This window comes from Drosophila subobscura, chromosome U (genome assembly GCF_008121235.1).
Source record: "Drosophila subobscura isolate 14011-0131.10 chromosome U, UCBerk_Dsub_1.0, whole genome shotgun sequence".
NCBI classification, from domain to species: Eukaryota; Metazoa; Arthropoda; class Insecta; order Diptera; family Drosophilidae; genus Drosophila; species Drosophila subobscura.
Window position 1 is genome coordinate 10803368 of NC_048534.1, and position 19919 is coordinate 10823286.

The 19919-nt window shown below is 46.7% G+C and overlaps 1 protein-coding gene across 3 annotated transcripts in view; it reads right to left on the bottom strand.

Annotated features, from left to right (window-relative positions):
• Positions 1–406: 406 nt before the first annotated feature.
• LOC117901102 overlaps positions 407–19919 on the bottom strand; it is a 59810-nt gene continuing 40297 nt past the window's right edge. For 2 of the 3 annotated variants that reach the window (XM_034811731.1, XM_034811732.1), the window contains 2 exons: positions 16603–16634; positions 407–5884 (listed from right to left, as the gene is read on the bottom strand). In XM_034811731.1, the coding sequence (XP_034667622.1) occupies positions 2437–5205 (2769 nt within the window). In that variant the 5' untranslated portion in view covers positions 5206–5884; positions 16603–16634 and the 3' untranslated portion in view covers positions 407–2436. The remainder of the gene's footprint in view (positions 5885–16602; positions 16635–19919) is intronic. The other variant, XM_034811733.1, reaches the window with a different exon arrangement.

Genomic DNA, 19919 nt, shown 5'->3' on the forward strand with positions numbered 1-19919 from the left:
CCTGTCCCACCTGGCATTCCACTTGAATATTTTGCATTATTTAGCCAGCAGAAAAACGGCTCCAGCGCTTTTGCACACTCCTCGAAATGGATAATAAAGGGCGGCATAATTTGGTTTTTATTAAATTCTTCAGTTTAATGCGTTTTATTCGGTTTAATTTCCACTTATCCTTTTTACACTTTGCCTCTGCTATTATCATAATGCATTTTAATTGCAATTTAACTTAGAAAATAAATTAATAACTAGATTGTTTGTTTTTCCTTTGGTTGCTCGTCTGTTGGATTCTCTCTTTTGTTTGTTAAATGTTTTGTGTCCTTTACTGCCTTCTCATACAATATTTTAATTTATTCATACATATATGTTTTGCATTGCCTAACAACTAACTTAGTTCATAACTTTCCACTCCTTTTTTTTTGCATTTTATGTAATAGAATATTTAAAATTATTTTTACCTTTTGGGCAGCTGCCAGAGGCCTGCCAGCAAATTCCGTTGTTAAATATTTCTTTGTGTGTTTCTTGTGTCGAGATTTAAACAATTTTTACTGCTTTTGTCTAGGCTAAAATGTATTTATTTTTGCTGCTCTTCTGTTTTCTAAATGTAGTTTCTGTTGCTATATTCCTTAAGGTGCCAACTAGCTCTTTTGGTGTAAATAAAACTTAACCACTTATGCGGAGTTCCTTCCTCTGTGAGTGAGTGAGTGAGTGTTGGGGGAGAGTGTGGGGTTTGCCGAGTCCTTAGATCTAATGATTTATTTATGCAATTTACAATATTCCATACTGTGCTTAAATGATTGCTTTCTTCTCCTCCCCGTCTTTCCCTCTCATATGCTGTTTTTGTATTGCTAATTGTTTTTTTCCTTTCCCCTTCGGCATTGACTGGATCTGTTTTGTGTGGGAAAGCCTTTGTGTGCCGGGAATTAGAATAGTTTTTGCCTCAAACGATTCTAGAACTACATTTACACACAAGTCGCGAACTGTCTTTGGGTTTTAGCCTATATTTAGTTAGTTCTTACCTAGTTAGACACGTTGTTTAAGTACTAATTTACGTTATCTACTGTAGATGTTACCCGGAAACACTTGCCTCACTGCTGCTCGTCCTCTCTTGATATACCGAAACTCAGGATTGAACATTCAAGATGTGTTTGTCTTTGGGGCAGGGATTCGGGCAGGAAAAGTTTCTCAAGACTTTGGCTTAGTAGAAAATAAACGTCATAAATTATTTAAATGCAACATTGGGGGCGGATGTGGCCCAAATTAAAATTTCATAAACTAGAGCACACTACAAAGGGGGAACCCTTAATGCCACTCGCGATTTTCGGTGCGGAACACTCGACTTGCCCCGAAGCAGGCTCGGACTTCCTGGGTCCCACTCGAGCCAAAAGGCTCCCAGTCGGAGCTGAGTTCAAGTCCTTTGTGTCAGGTGTCGCCATGGTGAAAACACATGCCACTTGCCTCTGAAGTGTGGCACCGACTTAGAGCTGCCACTGGAATGGGGGTGGCCATTGTGCGGGTTGGCACTCCGGCCGAGTCAATTGTCAACGAGGACCCGGAGGAGGAGAATGGAGGATGAACAACTCAATCGACAAGCCAACAGACCCACAAACACTCCACATGTCTAGTCGTAGGCCCTGTATTTCTTTCTAAGCTTCTACGACTCCCTCCTCCTCTGTCTCTTTGGGGTTTTTGCACCATTTTTCTCTGCTTTATATGGCTTGTGTCGGCGTCGAGGCAGCAGAGAGAAAGATGCTGAAAACTTTATATTAAATGAAAAAGTTTTTCAATTACATCAGCGGAAATAAAACGCTGGCAGGCACTGGCACTCGAGGCAAACAAACAAACGGCGACAAGAGCCTTTTGTTTAGAGGCTCGTCTTTGTTTTTCGGCTTATTAGGTTAGGCCCCTCCACTGGCCCATTGTTCCATGCTTCAACCTAATCTGGGCTGCCACTGAATGCTGCTCGAACACACTGCCCGAAAGTACCCAAAATAATCTAGAACTCATCCATTTCGCATAGAAAATTCAATAGAAATTTCGAGCTTTTGCCACACTTTTGCGGTCTCTACATGTTGTGGGATATTGAAACATCTTGCTTTGGGTCTGAGTATTCAACCTTCGGTTTGCCTGTGCTTTGGGTTTTCTTTACTTGGTTTCGCATTGCTGGCTGTGCCAATTATTAGGTTAAACTTGGGTCTGCCTTTTGTTTGCTTCCTTTGCGGAGGAGTCGATGGATACACACGGAGTAGGAAAGGAAAAACAGAATCTAAGGCTAGAAAAAAAGAGTAGGGCAGAGTAAGCCAAGTCTTGGGGAGAGTTCTAGGTATATGTTTGTATGTTTGTGTGTATCTATGTGTATGTTATCAGCGTGCCTATTTACAGAGCCACTGAATCGTCTAAGGCAGCATCAGCTTGCGACGGGCCCCCGTTGGGGGGGCCTTGTCAAATGTCGCTCGTCTCCTGGCCATCGCCCACGTAGCCCTCGTCGGGGCTGTCTGCCAGGGGACCGTTCAAGTGCTTCAGCTTCGAGGTGTCTCCACTGGCGCTCTCCTCCGCGGCAGCCGCGTCTGGGGGCGTCGCGGCACTGCCACTCGCACTGGCCCCTGCTTCGGAGGACGCTTTCTCCGGACGCGGCGAGGACATGGCCTCGCTCTCGTCCAGCTCTGGAATGGTGCCAGTCCCTGTGGAGGTCGATGCTGTGGCAGTGGCTGCTGCTGCTGCTGCTGCTGGCGGCGGTGGTTGAGGCGGTGGTGGTTGTGCTTGGGCTTGGGCTTGGGCTTGGGGTGTGGGCGAGATGGCTGCCTGGGTGGGTGACTGGGCGTAGCGATAGCCGGGCAGGCAGCTGGGCCACTGCTGGAACGGAGCCGGCAGCATCGATAGATCGCTCTTATAGCCCTCCGGGGGAGAGGGGAACTGCTGCTGCTGCTGCTGCTGCTGGAGCTGCATCTGCTGCTGCTGCGGATAGCCCTCGGCGGTGAATCGTACATTGGGCATCTGGTACTTCTCATAGCTGACGGGGCCCCGCTGGATGAACTCCGCCTCGAGGCTGTAGCGGAGACTCGAGTTGGGTGCGGCTGCGCCCTGGAACTGCTGCTGCTTGTGCAGCCGATTGTGTGGCAGCGTTCGATAAAAGTTTGCGGCAGGCTGCGGCCCAGCTGGCTGCAGCTGCTGCTGCTGCTGTTGCTGCTGCTGCTGCTGCTGCTGGGGCGATTGCTGCACCAAGTGGGCGCTGCTGTAGTCGTAGGCGAAGCCATCCTGGCCCAAGAAGCAAACCGGATTCAAGTGGACATCGACTTGGTGGGGCGCTGGCTGATGGCTGCCCGCCATCACCGACTTGAGTTGCATGCCCCGCGGCAGCGTGGTCATGGCCTGTGTGAAGCGTCCCATCAGTGGGTGCGCGTGCGGATGCTGGTGGGGATGGGGATGGGGGTGGGGATGCGCTGCGGCCAGCTGGTAGCAGCCCTCGTACTGCCCACAGTCGCTGGACGTCTCGTAGTCCCCGGTGCCGTCCAGGGAGACGGCTGTCTTCAGCTTGTGCTTCACGCTCTCCGCATCGTTGACCAGATCGGGGTTCTTCTCCTGGTAGTTGCGCAGGGAGGCGGGTGGCGAGCAATAGGCGGCCGCCAGGCCATGCCCGTTGCTCAGCAGAAGTGGCGGTGAACCCGCTCCACTGCCCATCAGATTGACATTCAGCTGGAGCTGCTGCTGGCCCGCATTGGGTGTGGCATACAGCAGCAGATTCTGCTTCATTTGTCCGCCCAGGATGATGCCACCGCCAGCTGCTCCATTGGTGGCCTTTGTCGGAGTCATCGTGTCCCCCAGATGCATGCCCGAGTTCCCGTTCATGCTGTCGCCGCCATCGTTGAGGATCGAGGCGCACTTCATCATGCCCATGCCCGAGTCCTGGGTGCTGCCCGTGGAGGAGTCTGTGCCGCCAGCAATGCTCGTCACCTGGTCGCACTTCTTGCGCTGCTTGGCCGGCTCCGAGGTGCGCTTGCACTTGACCACAATGGTGCAGAGGAGCACCACAAAGATGATGCCGCCGCCGGCGCTGCTGGCCACAATGTAGTTCATGTAGTCGCGCGGAAAGGACACCTCGTTGACGACCGGCGGCTCCTTGATGATCACGCGGAGCGTGTAGTTGCTGAAGGTGGTGCCGGCAATGTTCTGGCCCACGCACGAGAAGGTGCCATTGTCCTCGGCTCCCACGTTGTAGATGAAGATCTCGCTGCGCTTCTCCTCGGCCCCGCTGCTGCCGATGCTCTCGTCGATGTAGTAGAACATGTGCAGGTTGTCCATCAGGCTGTCGTTGCTCATCACCTGGCCGTTGAAGAGCCACAGGACCTTCGGCTCCGGAATGGCACGCACCAGGCAGGTGATGGACATGTTGCGACCCTCGCTGACCTCCGTGTAGCTCGACTGCGGACTCACCTCGGGCAGGCAGGCCAGCTGCTCCCGCTGCAGGCCCTTGATGACCTGGCCCTTGAGCCGGGCCGGCTCCATGCACTTGGGCTCCTCGGCCAGCGGAGTGTTGTAGTTGACCAGCCAGGCGTGGATGTCCAGCAGGCGGCAGTCGCAGTTCCAGCGGTTGCTGTGCAGGCTGATGCCGTGCAGGGACTTGGGCAGGATGTGGTTGCCCTGGATGAAGCCGATGCGATTGCCGTCGAGCCGCAGCCACTCCAGATTGTCCATGCCCACGAAGGCCTCGTTCTCGATGCGCTCCACCTGGCAGTTGGACAGCTCCAGGGTGGTCAGGAAGGACAAGTGGCGGAAGGCCGAGGTCTTCAGCTCCCTGATGGGATTCCCGCTCAGCGAGAGGCGCATCAGGGAGCTGTAGTCCTGGAACGTCTCGCTCGGCACATGCTGCAGCGCATTCTCGCTCAGGTCCAGCTCCACGAGATTCGTCAGCCCCCGGAACGCCTTCTCGTGGATGCGTATCAGCTGATTCCGGGACAGATAGATCTTCTGCAGGTTCAGCAGATCCATGCGCAGGAAGCGCTCCGACTGCAGCACCTGCAGCGAGTTGCCACTGAAGTTCAGCACTTGTGTGCCCGGATCCATGCCCTCCGGAATGCTGGCCAGCTGCTGGCCACCGCACTCCACCGTCTGCTTGCCGCCCTTCCACTTGCAGATGCAAACCTCCGGCGGACAACCGGCGATGATGCTCACCAGTGGCAGGAGTAGCAGCAGCACCATCAAAGGAGCAGACATTTTCGTTCCCTCTTTCGCTTCTTTTGGGTTTAAATTTCCTTAGGTTTTTCCTTGCAAATTTTTCAAGTGTTTTCTGTGCCGCTCAGCCGGTCACGTCTGCCTGTCAAATTATGGAATGGCAGTTGCTCCGCCAATATGATTAGCACTTTCTGCTCTGTCGCAGTTGCTTTAGTATAGCGCTGATCGGACTCTTGTCACGTCCTCCAGCCACTCCGTCGCTCACGCGCTCGCTCTACTCGACGAGTGTCGCCGCTCTGTTGCATGGCCCGCATTGTGGCTGGGCCGCCATTATAATCAGAGTGATGCTCATCATTGTCCTGTCCTTGTCACTTTTGTCATGGCTGCCACTTCTACTTCCCCTGCCGCTGCTTATACTCCTTGCCTTTTGTATTAATTTCATAAAAATGCCAGCCTCTTGATTTTTCCCCTGACAGCGCACAGAAGTAGGCAACGCCTTTCGCTATTGTCGCCTCGTGCGGCTTTCTGCCTTCTGTCTTGTGGTTTTTCCTTTCTTCTGTCTGCTTTGCGCCTTTCTGCTCTGTTCGTTCTCCTTTCTATCTTCCTTTGAGCCCGTCTCCGATGGCAACGTTGTTTCACTGCTGGCCAAGAAAGGCTTTTTATGTCCTTAACGAAATGGTAATGTAATGCATTTCCTGTTCCTGTTCGTGTCGCTGGCACACTGCAAGAAAGTTAAAGAGACCATAAAGGTGGCATTAGTTGGTGGGTAAATTGTAAATATATTTATAATTATCTGCCTGCAAATCCATCACTCCAAAGCCTTAAATTTAATGCACAAATCGATGAAGCCATGGATGGATTTATCTCATGTTTTTGTTCGCTATAAATGGTAAATAATATCGCTGATTATCTGTGTGACATAGAGGCATAAATTGCAGTGTGATCAGGTAATTAATTCCCGATAATAAAGCCATTCGATTGGCTGCCAGTCTGTATTTGGGAATACTTTTTGTCCTGCAATGCCACACATTGATATGACGGATATGCAAATACTCTCGTGTGCAAGGATCTCCCGGTGAAAGGATAATGACATGACACAGTAAAAACTGCGTGGGCCTTGTCGTTGCCTTAATTGGTTGTTATTGCATTGTAATCCCAATTATTTGTCTGCCCATTTGGGTCAGCTCGTTATATTTCGCCTTGTCCTTATTATTCGCTTATTATTCATATGCCTCAAAGTGTCATTCGGCCACAGACAGCTGTGGGCGGCAGTGGTCTTTAAATTGCCCAGGGCCGGGGCAGGACATTTGTATTTGTCGAAATTAATCAAAGGACATTAGGCAGGCCGAGTGAAAAACAAAAGACATGCCCGAACCAGTGACAGGAGGAAAGGAAGCGATGGCAATAAACAGTTGAGAATGTCGGGCATAAATCATGCAACACATTGCATTGTCCGGACAGAGCCTCTAGTTAAATAGAAAATAAATTACAGTAAAATTAAGTTAAATGCAAGTTTATTGTGCGGCCCAACGCCGGCTGGCCAAATACAATACCATAAAACAAAAGCCCCGCCAGATCTGCGTAACCAAAGCCTCGGACCGAAGCGAATAAAAAAGACTCCAGCATCTGACGCGCCCTTCATTAGCCATCAGCCACGGTGGCAGTCCGCCGCCCACCGACTGACAGGCTGAATGGCTAGAATTTCGCTGGGGAAAATCTTTGAACAACAGTCTGGCGCCAAATGCAAATGCGTAATGGATACTCGCATACTTTGGCCAGCAAATTGACTTGATTTGCTGCCACGGGTCCATTGTCGTTGGCCGAGCACCTGCAGAGCTGCCTCCTGGGAACGGAGACATTATTAATAAGCAAACATTAATCATTGCGAGGGCATTTTCTATGGCCTAATGCTGCCGCAGCTGCGTTGCTTCTTCCCCAAAATGTTTGGTGCTCAACATGTAATGGAAGCCGAGATTGAGATTGTAAGTGAATGCCCGGACAGGTGAGTCTGGGCAAGTCTGCCCAAGTCCCTAACTTATAGGAATTGAACAATGTTAATAAGGGAAATGTAAGAGCATGTGCTATGGTTTTGCTTAACAAGAATTGATTAAAATCAAACTAGCCATTAGAAGGTTTATTATTATGAAAATAATTTGACAACAATGGACAGAAATTGTCATACAAAAGGAGACTTCAGATTGCTTATTCCTATTTCAATTAAGTGCTGCTGATCTCCAGCTGCTTTTCTATAATTATTTGCAATATTCTTCGCAGTTTATAAAGGATTGAAATGTTTTCAAATCTCTTTTAAATGTTCATCTCAATGCCCACAAAAAGCAATCTGCCACTCAATGCTATTTGTCATTTCTTATGGATTTTTCATTACTTTTCCTACTAATTGGAGACCTCCTGCTATATTCTGTGAATTTAAGTTTAATTCTTCAGACTTTACGTTTGCAGAGAGCATTTTTTAATTAAATTTTGAGCAATATTCCAGTGCAGAACTTTTACGGAATGAAAGACGAAATATTCTCATTGGGTTGGCTTGTCAGCAAAACATTTTTTGACATTTTCATTTGTCAGTTATGAAGCAGACAGCCAGAGAGATAGATGTACGTAGATGTGTGGAGTATCTGTGTGCGCACATTTGTTATATCCTTATCACAAAATGATTTGACAGTCGAGACCAAGAGGCATTTGAACTGGCCTCCCTCTCCATGCAACATTTCCCATTTTTCCGCTTTCTCTCTGTCTCTCCTTTCCCTTTTTTTCGGTATCTATCTCGCTTTTCGTTGCTGGCCGCCTGTCTGGCAGTTTTTCTATTTTGTGTGATTTAATAAGATGACAAGGAAGCCTTGGGCCAGTTGAGAGATTTGTTCAAGCTCTGCTGGCGCTGGCGCTGCTTCTGGTGCTAAAATTATTCGAGCAGGCAGCCTCTGCAAATAGATAAATATTTATTTTATTTTTGCACATGTCCCAACATTGACACGTCCCCTAAACTGCTGTCATTGGACATCATTTCCATTTCATTCCATTGCCCCACCTCCAGCCAAATCAATAGGCATTTACCCCCCGTAAACCTTTCTCCCTGACAATTTCATAAGAAATTCATCATGCCATTAGGGTTGTCTCAATCCCTTCGGAATTTTGCAGCTACAACCCATAGATTTTGATTGAAATGTGCATGGATGGGGGCCAAGTACTTGGAAGCGCAAAACACGCCAATTTATTCGCCATCAAACGGCAAGATTTGCACTTTCTGTGACGTCAAAGTAAATGCTTAAGCACTGTCGCGGTTTTATGGCCGCCACCTAATAAGCCCAAACTTAATTAAAAACTTATCAACGGCCACGCCAAGCGGCAGTTTGGCAGGCATTTCAGTTGCCTTTGGCAACGCTCAGACCACAAGGGCAAGTGCTGGTCTCGTTGTGGTAATATTTTCTATAAATTGCCCTAAATTGAATAACAACCAAAAGCGCAGCTCTCGTTTTTTAAAGCTTTCCTCTTGCGTGCTTCGCTGGCGAGCGGATTTAGTCATGCAGTTCGGGGGAGCTTCAAAGTGGCGCTACGAACATGTCATAACATGTGAAAATTACAATTTACATCACAACTTAAGCGACGTTCCCTGGCACAGACTCTTGTCCCGGCTGGGCGCTTTCTGCCGCCTTCTTGTTGGCAGGCCGAGCACTAAATTTGGCACATTGCCGTGCATATTCTGGCCGGGCCAAAGCCAGTGAGTCGACGACAACAATTCGCTCAGGTGCAGCCGCAGTGGCGACAACACACGGCCGGACACGGGCTGGGAAACGGGCAGCGACGAGCAGCATTTTGTTGTAAAATGCATACATTTTTTACAACCTGCCTGAGCAGCAACCAAAATCGCAGCAATGGTCATAAAACTTATACCTCGCCCTACGAATTACGAGCCCGCAACCAGCCGCAGCGAGTGGGGGCACGCCCGGGCGTGGCAGCAAATAAAATTACGCATGCAAAGGCAAAGTGAAATATGCATCAGAAATAAGCTGCAGCTGAGTCCGAAAGGTGCAAAAAAATGCCACAATTTATGGCGAAAAAAAAGGCCAAGACAGAGGTAACAAATCGAGTGGCTGGACTTTGAGGTACTCTGTGGAATGTGAAGTCAGTCCATCTCTGACAGAGACAGGTAATTTATCATATGATTTATTTTTGTAATACCCAAAAATATTCCCTTTATCCTTAATTAATTCCAACAGTTTCTTCCAGGGTACTCCCGCTTCGGTTTGTCATTGAGGAAATGCTCCTCCACTACGCCCTGCGACTTCTGCCTTCATGTTAATTTCCACTTTACGCTTGCCAAAGCAAACACAAATACAAATATGAATATGTAACAAGAGTTGGGCGAAATTTCACTTAAAATATTTGTATTTTTTTTTGAAAACTTTGCCAGCTGGCGCTGAAAGCTTTAAGAGCCCCACGCCCTGCGAGCAGCGCATAAAAAAATCAACTAATTTTCATTTTATGCTGAGAATATTTTTAATTCAAGTGCGCCAGACACGCACACGCCCACGCCCACACTAACAGCCTCTAAAATTTTAATAGCTCACACATTATAAACGCAAATAAACGCCAGCCCAAGGACTCGTCTCGGGCCAGGCCCCGCGGCTCCTTACATTCCTTTTGAGCACTTGGAACCCGCTGCCAGTGAGCATTTCGATGTGGCATGCCTCTGGTGCCGGTTGCCGGTTGCTGGTTGCTGTACAATACATTTGCCTAGCAGCTTAAGCTGTTTGTGGCATGTGCACTTAGAGGCACTGAACGGCGGAGACCGACACGAGCTGGCGCGGAAGGGGGGGAAGCCACAAGTTTTCCCAACGTCCAGCGCACACTTAAGGGGATTTCTCTTCACTTTTTTTGCCTTCCTTTTCTGATTTGCCCACACTTGCAGAGAGTACTTTGATTTTTGCTACAGGAAAGTTGCTGATTTTGTCTGCAGAAAGTTAGCCACAAGAAGTTCCTTTTAATTATGATATGGAAACGGCCAAAGAAGCAAGTCTGGCTGAGAAAACCTTTATTAATGCTAAGAAAAATCCCTGCAGATATAGATAAACTGTAGCTAGAAGAGTATCTAGAGCTTCGGCTATCAAATGTGGAACCCCTTTGCTCCTGCAGCTTAAAGGCACTAAAGTTGCACAAAATTAAGCATACTTCCCGGCTCTCAGCATCATATTATGCTTATCATTATGTTTATGCCACGACCATGAGTATATGTTAGCCCCTAATGTTGTTGCCTTTCTCCTGGCCACAGCTGCTCTCCCGAAAAGTTCATTTTCCCCTGTCTAAGGAGCCGTGAGGTGAAACTTCCATGGCAACGGAGGTGTCGCTGGGTAGAGAAAATCCTGACATTGCGCAAACTTCTTAATTGCTTTTCAAGTTTCGCAAATATTTCGCAAAAAAAAGCAGCTTCGATCTCGAACTAATTTACCGTGGAGACAATATTTCGTGCTGCTTTATAAATGTTTATTAATAATATATCAATAAATAAGAGCAGCGAGCACTTTCGCTTGTTTATTAGCTTTTTACATCCCCTTTTTGTGTGCAGATTAATTGCCTTTTAATATAAGCCAAAACTTTTCCAGGCACAACAGCTGCCAAGGGGCAACATTTTTGCATAGAATTGAACGAAATTTGTTTTCCATTTTGCTGCTCCCAACGAATATTGACCGCTCGAATAAGTTGTTCACGAAAGTTTCAAAGTTGCGGAAACAGAACTGAATTATTTTGCTGATTTTTTCGGTGTAATTTTGCTCAAGTTATTTCATTTCAAAAGTTTTGCCTACACAAAAGGTTTGGCTGCCAAAAGGTTTGCTTTTATGAATGGAAAAGACCAAAATACATTTAATTTCTTACAAACAATTGGCATATAAGCATTGTTCTTGGTTAATGCTTGAACCCTTCACATATGATTGATAAAGCTTATTTTTCTTATGCCCACAAAAACCTTTTCCCCACGGCTTTCATCTCTTTTTTGTCTGTCATTTTATTGCCTTTGCGTAATGTTTAATTATACTCGAGCTGATGATATCCTGATAGCTTTTCCCTGCCTCTTCTTTGGCGCATAAACATAACGCAGTTTATATTTTATTTATTTTCTCCCCTTTTTTGCGGAGGAACAACAAAAAGAAAACCCAATCATAAAACCCTGCCGAAGCGCAGCGTCTGCCAAACGGTTTTATGACATTCCCTCTGCCCTGGGACGCCCCCGCCGCCACTCCCACACACATGCGGCTGTGCGGGGTAATTTGCCATAAAAAATTGGAGCACAGGCTCGTATTTGTGCAATTTCACAGAAATTGTCAATTTGCACTCCCCCAAAGTCTAAGCCGGAATGGCGTCTGATGGTGACGAGCAGTGCGGGGAGGCCCGAGTGGGCGCCCGCGCGGGGTCTAAGTAGATAAGAAAGGAGCCACTGGGACTCCTCGGGAGTCGGGCACGCAAATACGCGTTGATATTTTTATGTGTCTGCGTGCATTGGAGAATCGACTGTTGGCATTTAACGCTGCAAACTCTACCGCATTTATGTGCTCTGCTTCGGCCCAGACTTTATTTGATTTTCATTTAATTTCACACACTGGCACCGCCTTCAAAATTGGCATAACAATTACCCCGGCGAAGGGGCAGTGGGCGTGGGAGGACGCAGGAGTGGTCCCGACTCCGGCACTGGCTTCGGCACGGGATATTTGCTATCTGCAATGCACTAACAATGGCCGCCTCAATGGCACGTAATTGCAGTGCACACAGGCGCACCACGCACAGTGGGACAAACTGATGATAAAGTGGTGGGAATTGCATTTGCTCGTCTGTCTATAACGTTTACACTATTTTGTTGTGGATTGTTATTGGATGGCAAAAATAAATGTAGCCACAAAACGACAACTTCGCTCCACAGTGCCGGCAACTACTGTGCTCTATGGCAACATATCCTTGCAACTAGCGCTTCCGTTTCCGTGCGTCAAGGGGAAGACTCTGGCACTCGCTCTTGTGCCTTTGGCCGGGCCTCTGCCTGCTGCTGCTGTTCCTGCTGCTTCTCTTGCTGTTGTGGATGCCACTTCAGACCGCCTTTGTTGTCGCTTGCCGTGTGAATGAGTGCAATTAGCAGTGCCACTTGCTCTCAACGATGCCGTTTTGTTTGCTGTCCGGCCGGCACTGATCTGCGCCGAGAGTTGCATTAAAAATTAATTGTCCCCTGTCTGTGGCAGCGTCTCTGCGAGTATTCTTGCAGCTCTCCACATTGACATTGTTTCGGGTCGCGATTGTGCAGCACAAAAGTCGATTAAACAACGAAATTTGTTGTCCGTTGTCTTGGAAGTGCTCGCTTCACATCATCAAAACTTCATCCAACGAGCTGACTCCACTTTTACTTGTAATTTGGTTTGCTCTTAACGAATCCAGAAATATGGCTAAGGTTGAGCTTCGGTGAATCTTTGTTTGCAGGCCAGTCAGAGTTCGGCCCAGCCTTCGCCATGTATTGGGATTTGCTAGGCTTGAGCAGTTTTTGATTAAAATTACATTTGTGGCGCGCCTTTGAAGTGTCCGGCTGCCTGGAGCTCAACAGTCTCGAGAGGGTCAATATTTTGCCAGCTTAGGAAAGGGCAGGCAGATGAGCCGCAAGAAAAATGGGAGTGGGAAGAGGGAGCATTTCCACCCAACTCGTGGCTGGTCACGTTCTGCCTTCGCTGCCTTCGCTCCGTTTCCTGTTTGTCTTTCTACCTTTTTGGTTTTTCGTTGTGTGGTGGTCTTTGGGCCACGTTGAGGTCCTGATGGATTGTTTGACTAATTAATTTTGCTACAAAATTTCACAAATTGCATTGGTCCGGTCCGGGCCGGGCCAAAGTTATTAAATTTTTAATGGCTGCTTAAAGGGCCGCAGGCGCTTTATGTGTTTTTATTTTCCAACGGCCAGCTGTTTAGCATTTAAAGTGATTTTAATTTGGATTTTCCCTTAATGCTATTATGTTCTCCCTGCCCCAATTCCCTCTGCCCCACTCGCTGTCTTCTGTTGCTCCATTCTTTTGGCTCTCAATTATTTAGCCATTGACAATTAGAGACTTTGGCAGCTGCTGTCGCATCTAATGCGATTTCGCCTCATTATTCTGTACAATTGTTCAGTTTCCGTCGATTTTCCAAGAGCATTCAATTTGATTCATTGAGTTCTTTGGCACCATTTTCGCTCAGCTCCTTAGCACGTGAAGAGGGCACAGCCCTCTCTTCTCTTCAGAGAATAAATTCTATTCCGAATAAACGAATAGTTCTAAAAATCCAATTAAATAGTTCCAGTTTACAAATACATTCTTAAACAATTTTGCAATTTGAATGGAAAGTTCCACAACAATTTGCAGTTTCCCCAAAGACTGTCGCCAGCCCCTTTGATCTTTTGCGAACGGTTGTGTTTTCGTTTAAATTCGGTCCGCCTGAGTGCAGCGGGGAAAATCCACTGAACCAAAGGGCAGGCGCCCAAGAGGGACAGAGGCTCGAAAGCAAAATATCTGAGGACCTGCCCGTCCCCGTGGACAGGCGAAAACCTGAAGGACGGAAACCTAGTCGGTCCCAAAGTCAACTGTTTGATCTGTGCCCCGAGAGCGCATTGTCAGACCGGCGACTAATTAGCGCTAATTCCGTATGCCTTGTGCCATATGTTCCCTGGCCTTTCCTCCACTGTTATGCTGGCCCAAGTTGCACATGCGTTTAATTAGGCGACAATCTGCTCAGCTGTCAGCTGAGAATTGGAGACGAGAGACTGCTGTCGATTGACTGCGAAAGATTCAGTTGATGAACTTCTATCTGATGTTTCCAGATAGCTCCACAAATTTGTCACATTTTGCCATTTGAAATGGATTTGTTCCAGTGTTAAAATAATCAGGGAGGGACATGGCTCTATGATGCTGCTGTAACTGTTGGTGCAGACCTCACAGAGCAAGTGCCAAAGAACGGTTGGTACTCCCAGCAATTAGCAGCAAAATAAGTCAAATCTGAGCAACAATTGATGTACATTTTTGAACACTTCTTGCAGCGAAATGGTGTCGACATGGACCTCTTGTTATTTGGCGGCAATCATTTGCTTTGCATTGGTCTGCAGTGTGAGCACAGGGGCTCCCGCTCCCTTCCATTGTCCACCTTGGCCAAGATGTACATACCTTAAAAAGTGCTGCCAGCGTGCACAGAATCGAATGAGATCGCAGTTGGTTTCGCTGCAAGACAGAGAATATTATCCAAAAACGAAGCCAAAGTATGCCCAACGCAGATGAATTTCTGGCGGCTTTGCCACTGAGATCTGCTCCTGCTCTCTGATATTTTTATTAAAGCGAAGATTTGTGCAACAAAAATTGTTGTTTGTATCGCGTAACGAAACGGCTGTGAAGCTGAACAATCGCGTTGCAAAGTGGAACAAACTGATCCACTGGCAATCCATTTTGCTTCACGTTTGGGCATTTCATTTACTACAAATAATGCTAAGAAATGTTTTCGAACTGGAAGTGCTTGCTTATTGCGTTGGTTGTGTTTTTCGCATTGATCCCTCCTCATTCAGGCATGGACGAATTTCTGTGGAAGTTGTGCCCGCCCTGGCCGAAGTGTCACAGGTTAAGTAAATGCTGCCAGCGCACGGGGCGCTTGGGAATCAGATCTGTAGAATCCAAACGAACAATAAACTTTACTTAACTTTTGCATAAGCATAACGGGAGGGTTGGATGCCAGGTACCAGCTGCTGTTGTCCGACAACAATCTGTCCCCCGACAGGCAGTTGCCTGCCCCAAAATTTGAGTTTATGCATGCAAGTGCCTGCGGTCTGGACGGGTTTTGGCCTAGCATAACAGTTACGCTGGAGGGACTGTTTCTGTTCCTGTGCTAATTGTGGCGCATGTAGCTTGCAGCTTCCAGCATCCGACATTGTGTTGTGTACATGTGCGACTATGTGGCAGACTGGCAGCTAATTTTTGCTAGCTGTCAGCGCTCTTCATATAAATCTTTCAAAGTCAACAGCATTGCACCCACGTGGCACATCAATTCGCGTGCTTGTCTGTCGCACGCACTCTCTCCCAGTGTCGCATCCATCATTTTGCAATCGTCAGCGGTGTCACCGCATGCAACGTCGCTTATCGCTCAGCTCTGTAATGATGGCAGCAGACCCCAAAGTGTACCCATGTACACATGTACCATGTACCCATGTACCATCCATCTGCACGAGCTTCTGTTGTACATTTTTCATAACGCAATTCATGTTATTCATGTGCCAGCGACGGGACTTCTCACCCCCCAAAATCATCCAAAGGGCAAAATGCGGCACAGTGGGTAAAGATTGGTTTTTTTTCGAACTAAGAATATTGTTTGAAAGATTTTTAATCCTTTGCATTCCACTGGGAAAATCATTAATTTAAGGCACAATCTTTTTTGTTTAACGATTCGATATTTTGGGACATTAATAGCTCATGCTGCTCCACTGTGCGCTGTCATAAAAATTGTCTCATTAATCATCACACGACGCGCTGAAGCTGCAGCTCTTTCTTCTGCTGTCTCTTTTGGGGCGTTCGTGTTCGGCTGCTATTTCTGTGCTGTTTGCAGGAAACATGGACTTAGTGTGAGAATCCAGCGAGCAATTAAATTGGCTCCCCTCTGGCGCAGCATCGATGCAGTTCCATGCCCGCTCTTGACTGAAACGGGCAAGTGCAGGGAGCATAAATCAAAGGAGCGCGCCTTCCCCCCCCCCAAAACCAGACGATGGAAATGGCAGTTTTATTTTTATATTCCATCCATGGACGTGGCATTATAAATTGTCTGTGCCGCATTTAAAATAGCAACTAATTAATTTATTTTTTCACGCCATGGCCGGGAAGTGCGCATTAATAAACAATTAAGTCGTTTTAATTGCAGTTTGCCTTGTGGATTATAAATTGCCGAGTGAAAATCAACCACCCAACATCCCACCCAGCATCCATAATGAGCGAGGGGCGAGGACTGGTTCTCCTCAGCTTCGGAGCCAACTAAAATTCGTTTATTATTGATCAGTCTCGGCCATAAGCTGCTTAACTTGGCCTCGTGCTCGCTCCCCAGAGCGGGCTCCAGCGTCAGGTGTTCTTTTGGCAGGCACTTGGGCGGTTCCTGGAAAATGTTTTCTGCTCTTTTGGCTAATCCAAAAATCCGCACATGGCACGAGCATAGACTTGGTAATTAAATTTGTGATGCATTCATAATGGAAAGCCCGACCAGAAGCTTGTAAACATGTTCTAAAAGTATCGAAAATTGCCGCCATCTAGTCTTTGTCTTTGTACAAATTCAAATTTCAAAGGCTCCTTTCTGTGAAATGAAATTTTCCACTTGTAAACTTTTGCCTATGCCGAAGGTTTGGAGTAATTTTCAAGGAAAGGTTCTTGGAAATATAATTCATTTGCTGAGCATCCATTTACATACCTTTCTGGAGTTTAGCTTCAGTTGAAGAAGATCTGCAAGGAGACAGAGAAATAACTCATTTTAATATTATAATTAATGCAGTGAAAAGTCTCGCTCAATTTTCGCAGAATACTCGAGCTCCAGGCGAGGCTGACACTCCATTTGCTTCCCCAGAAGCTTCCTCTCGCTGTCATCTGGGCAAAGTTAATATGTAAGGACACGTTAAGCAGGCTTGAATGATGTGTATCAAGGACGAAGGGGAGAAAAACTACCAACTGTGTCAGCAGAAAATGAAAGAACAGAAGGAACAGTGCTCAATGCAATGTCTGAGCAAAAAGGGGAACAAGGCCGAAAGGAAAACAAAAACCAAATGGGAATGACGATAGACATTGAACACGAAAAGGGAAACTGGAGCGAAGACATTAGCCTCGAATGACAGCAGCAAGAGAAACAAGATAGACACTTGCCTTATATCCGTATGCTGGCATCCCACATTCCGTAACCATCGATGGCAGCGGCAGCATGCAACCGAAAGGCGTCGAAAGTGCGTGCAGCAAATTGAGGCAAGCTCGGTGCACAAATGCCAATTGACAGACAGATGTACGAATGCTTTCAATGGAAATTCTGGCATAGAAATTCTGGGATTTCTAAACAAGCAGAAAAGCAGAAAATAAAGGAAAAAAGTTCCAATAAAATGGAGGAACTTTCTTGGTTTAAAATACATTTTTAAAGCATTTTATCAATTCATTTATTAGCTGCTGAATGCTGTCTTTAATATAGTTCTTGGCGTGCACACAGCGTTCAAGAAGAGAATCCAACATCGTCACCGTGAGCTCATTTCAGGCTTTATGTTCAGCCTTAGTCGGAGCCTGAGCCTGAGCCAGAGCCTGAGCCGGAGTCTAGTAAGCAATCTGTAACATGTTGCCCGTTTGAGTTGTTCTATTGAAAAGCGTTTTTCTGGCGCAAGGACAGATGGCCTGCTCTGGGCCTGGCCTACATCCCCAGATTCATCACTCACTCACTTAGCCAGCGCGCTGCCTCAGAGGCTGAGGATCGAGTGGGTGGCGAGATGGTGTGGCTGTGGCCAAAGACGATGCTCCTTCGTCATCATCGTCTTCTTCTTGTTGGGCAAATACACCATTGCCAGCCGCCATCTGGCAGAGGGCTTTTATTTCCCATTTCTAGCAGAGTCCTAAGTGCAGAAGAGGAAAGGAGAGAGAGAGAGAGAGCGAAATGCCTTTCATGCCTTTGCCTTTAGTTTAAATATTTATGCAGGCGCGGGCATTTTATGAGAAATATTTCGCAATTGCTTCTAAAGGCGGCTCTCAAGTATTTTGCTTTTATTATTATTGAAATCCGGGGCCTAGGCTAAAAAACGAACTTATGGTAAGTATTTTCTTCATCTGCTGCTGCTGCTGCTTGCACTTTGGCCTGGCCTGGCCTGGATATCTATAGGATTCGCCTTGAAGCTATTGCCTTTGATTCCGAATGCAACGATAAATCTCCACTGATGGCATAATAATCATTTGGGGCTATGCAAATTGATTGGGAATTGAAACAGGGAAACTGACACCATCGTTCAATTAAATCATTGTGGCTGCCGTTCCACATCCGAAACGAAATCCACTTGTACAAATTGTACGCACTTCCAGACAACATCCAGCACACACACAGTGCGACTGCCACTGTTCGTGGTAGGGCAATTTTTCAAAAGATAAAATCAAGACCAAACAAATCAAATCAAATGCAGACAGACACAAACAGATCCACAGACAACACAATGGAAACTACAAGCAACAAAACGTGTAACAGCAAACAGGGAAAGTAAATTAATAGAAAACAATAACCATTCCCTTTATTATTATTACTGCAGTGAGACTTCCAAGTGGGTCTCTGGATTCGAATTTGTTTTTCTTTTCTTTTCTTTTTTGTTACCCTCACAGAGAGTACTTGCATTTTGATGTGCAGAAACGTTTGCATACTCGAAATAGATTTATTCCGTGGCGGAAGCCAACTAATAAATGTTATTATAGAACACATCACCATTTGCTAGTAAGAAATTAGTTTTATCCACCGCTTAGTGAGGGAATTGCCTGCGAGGGTATGCAGAGTTTCGGCAGTTTCTTTCTTGTTTTTGCTGCTGGTAAATGCCCAAGTTTTGCTTGGGTGATGTGGGTGTCTGTGCATGTGATTTACACAACGGTATGTTGGTGAAATACAAATCATGTTGAGCGCATTCGGCCTTGCCACACAAACACAGCTCCCCAGTGTGCCCCCTGCCTAATGGCTGATATCTGGGGGGAGTATCTGAGGTTTTGTCCTGCCAAATGCTAGAGTGTTTCTCTTTTTTATAAACTCCCTGCAACAACAGCAGCACGCACACCTGCCCAAACGTACACCAAGAAATCAGGCAGGACTACAAAAAAAAGAGAGAGAAAAAGTAAAGTGGGATAAAAGTCTCACAAGGAAAACTTTTGCCAGGTGTTTGCCGGTGTGTGTGCGTGTGTTCTGTATCTGTGTGTGTGTGTGTGTGTGTGTGTGCAAGTGTTTTTGTGGCATTACGTGCATTGCATGTCGAATGTTGGTAACAAAGTCTAGAAAAACATCAAACACAAACATCTAGCTGCGGCAACTTTATCTAAAGTACAATGTTGTTCCCTCAGCTCTTTGGTAACTGTAGCCCCAAAGCAGTTTCATGTTGTAATACCCTACGCAAAGGGTACTATGATTTGGTGTGGATGCAGCCAAAGAGAATATTGTCCAAGGGTACCCAAAGGTCGACCCCATCCTTTTCTCTTCTTGGTTTTCCAGCCCGAAAGTGGGAGTCCCACATCGTGTGAGCTCTTTATCATTTCTTGTTGTTTTGGCCAAGAACTCACCTGCTTTAAGCCGAAAGCGAAACTGTTGTTGCTCGCCCCATCTCATGTTGGTATTTTTGCTATCGAATTGTATTTACTTATCCCCCCACGGCCCCGTTCGTGTCGTGTGTTTGGCCGCCTTGCAAATGGCACACCAATGATTTTTAATGCGATTTCAAACAAAATAAAAATAAACTTAAAAAGCATTACATGAAGCAGTGCGCCCATCGATGTAGTGTGTGTGGAGCCATTCGAGCGGCTTTGGCCTGACAGGGCAACCTTTTTTAAGTGGCTCTCTGGCTGCCCGGCCCATGGAAGTGGCCCGCATTCGGTTTCGGTTTCGGTTTCGCTTTCAGCTTTTTTTCGGGCTGGGTCTCGCTCCTGAGATAATGTTCTCGATGCCCGTGTGGACGTGGGTGCCTGGAGAGTGACTTTATTTAATGCCATTAACGCAAATTGAAAGTTTTACGCTTTTAAGCC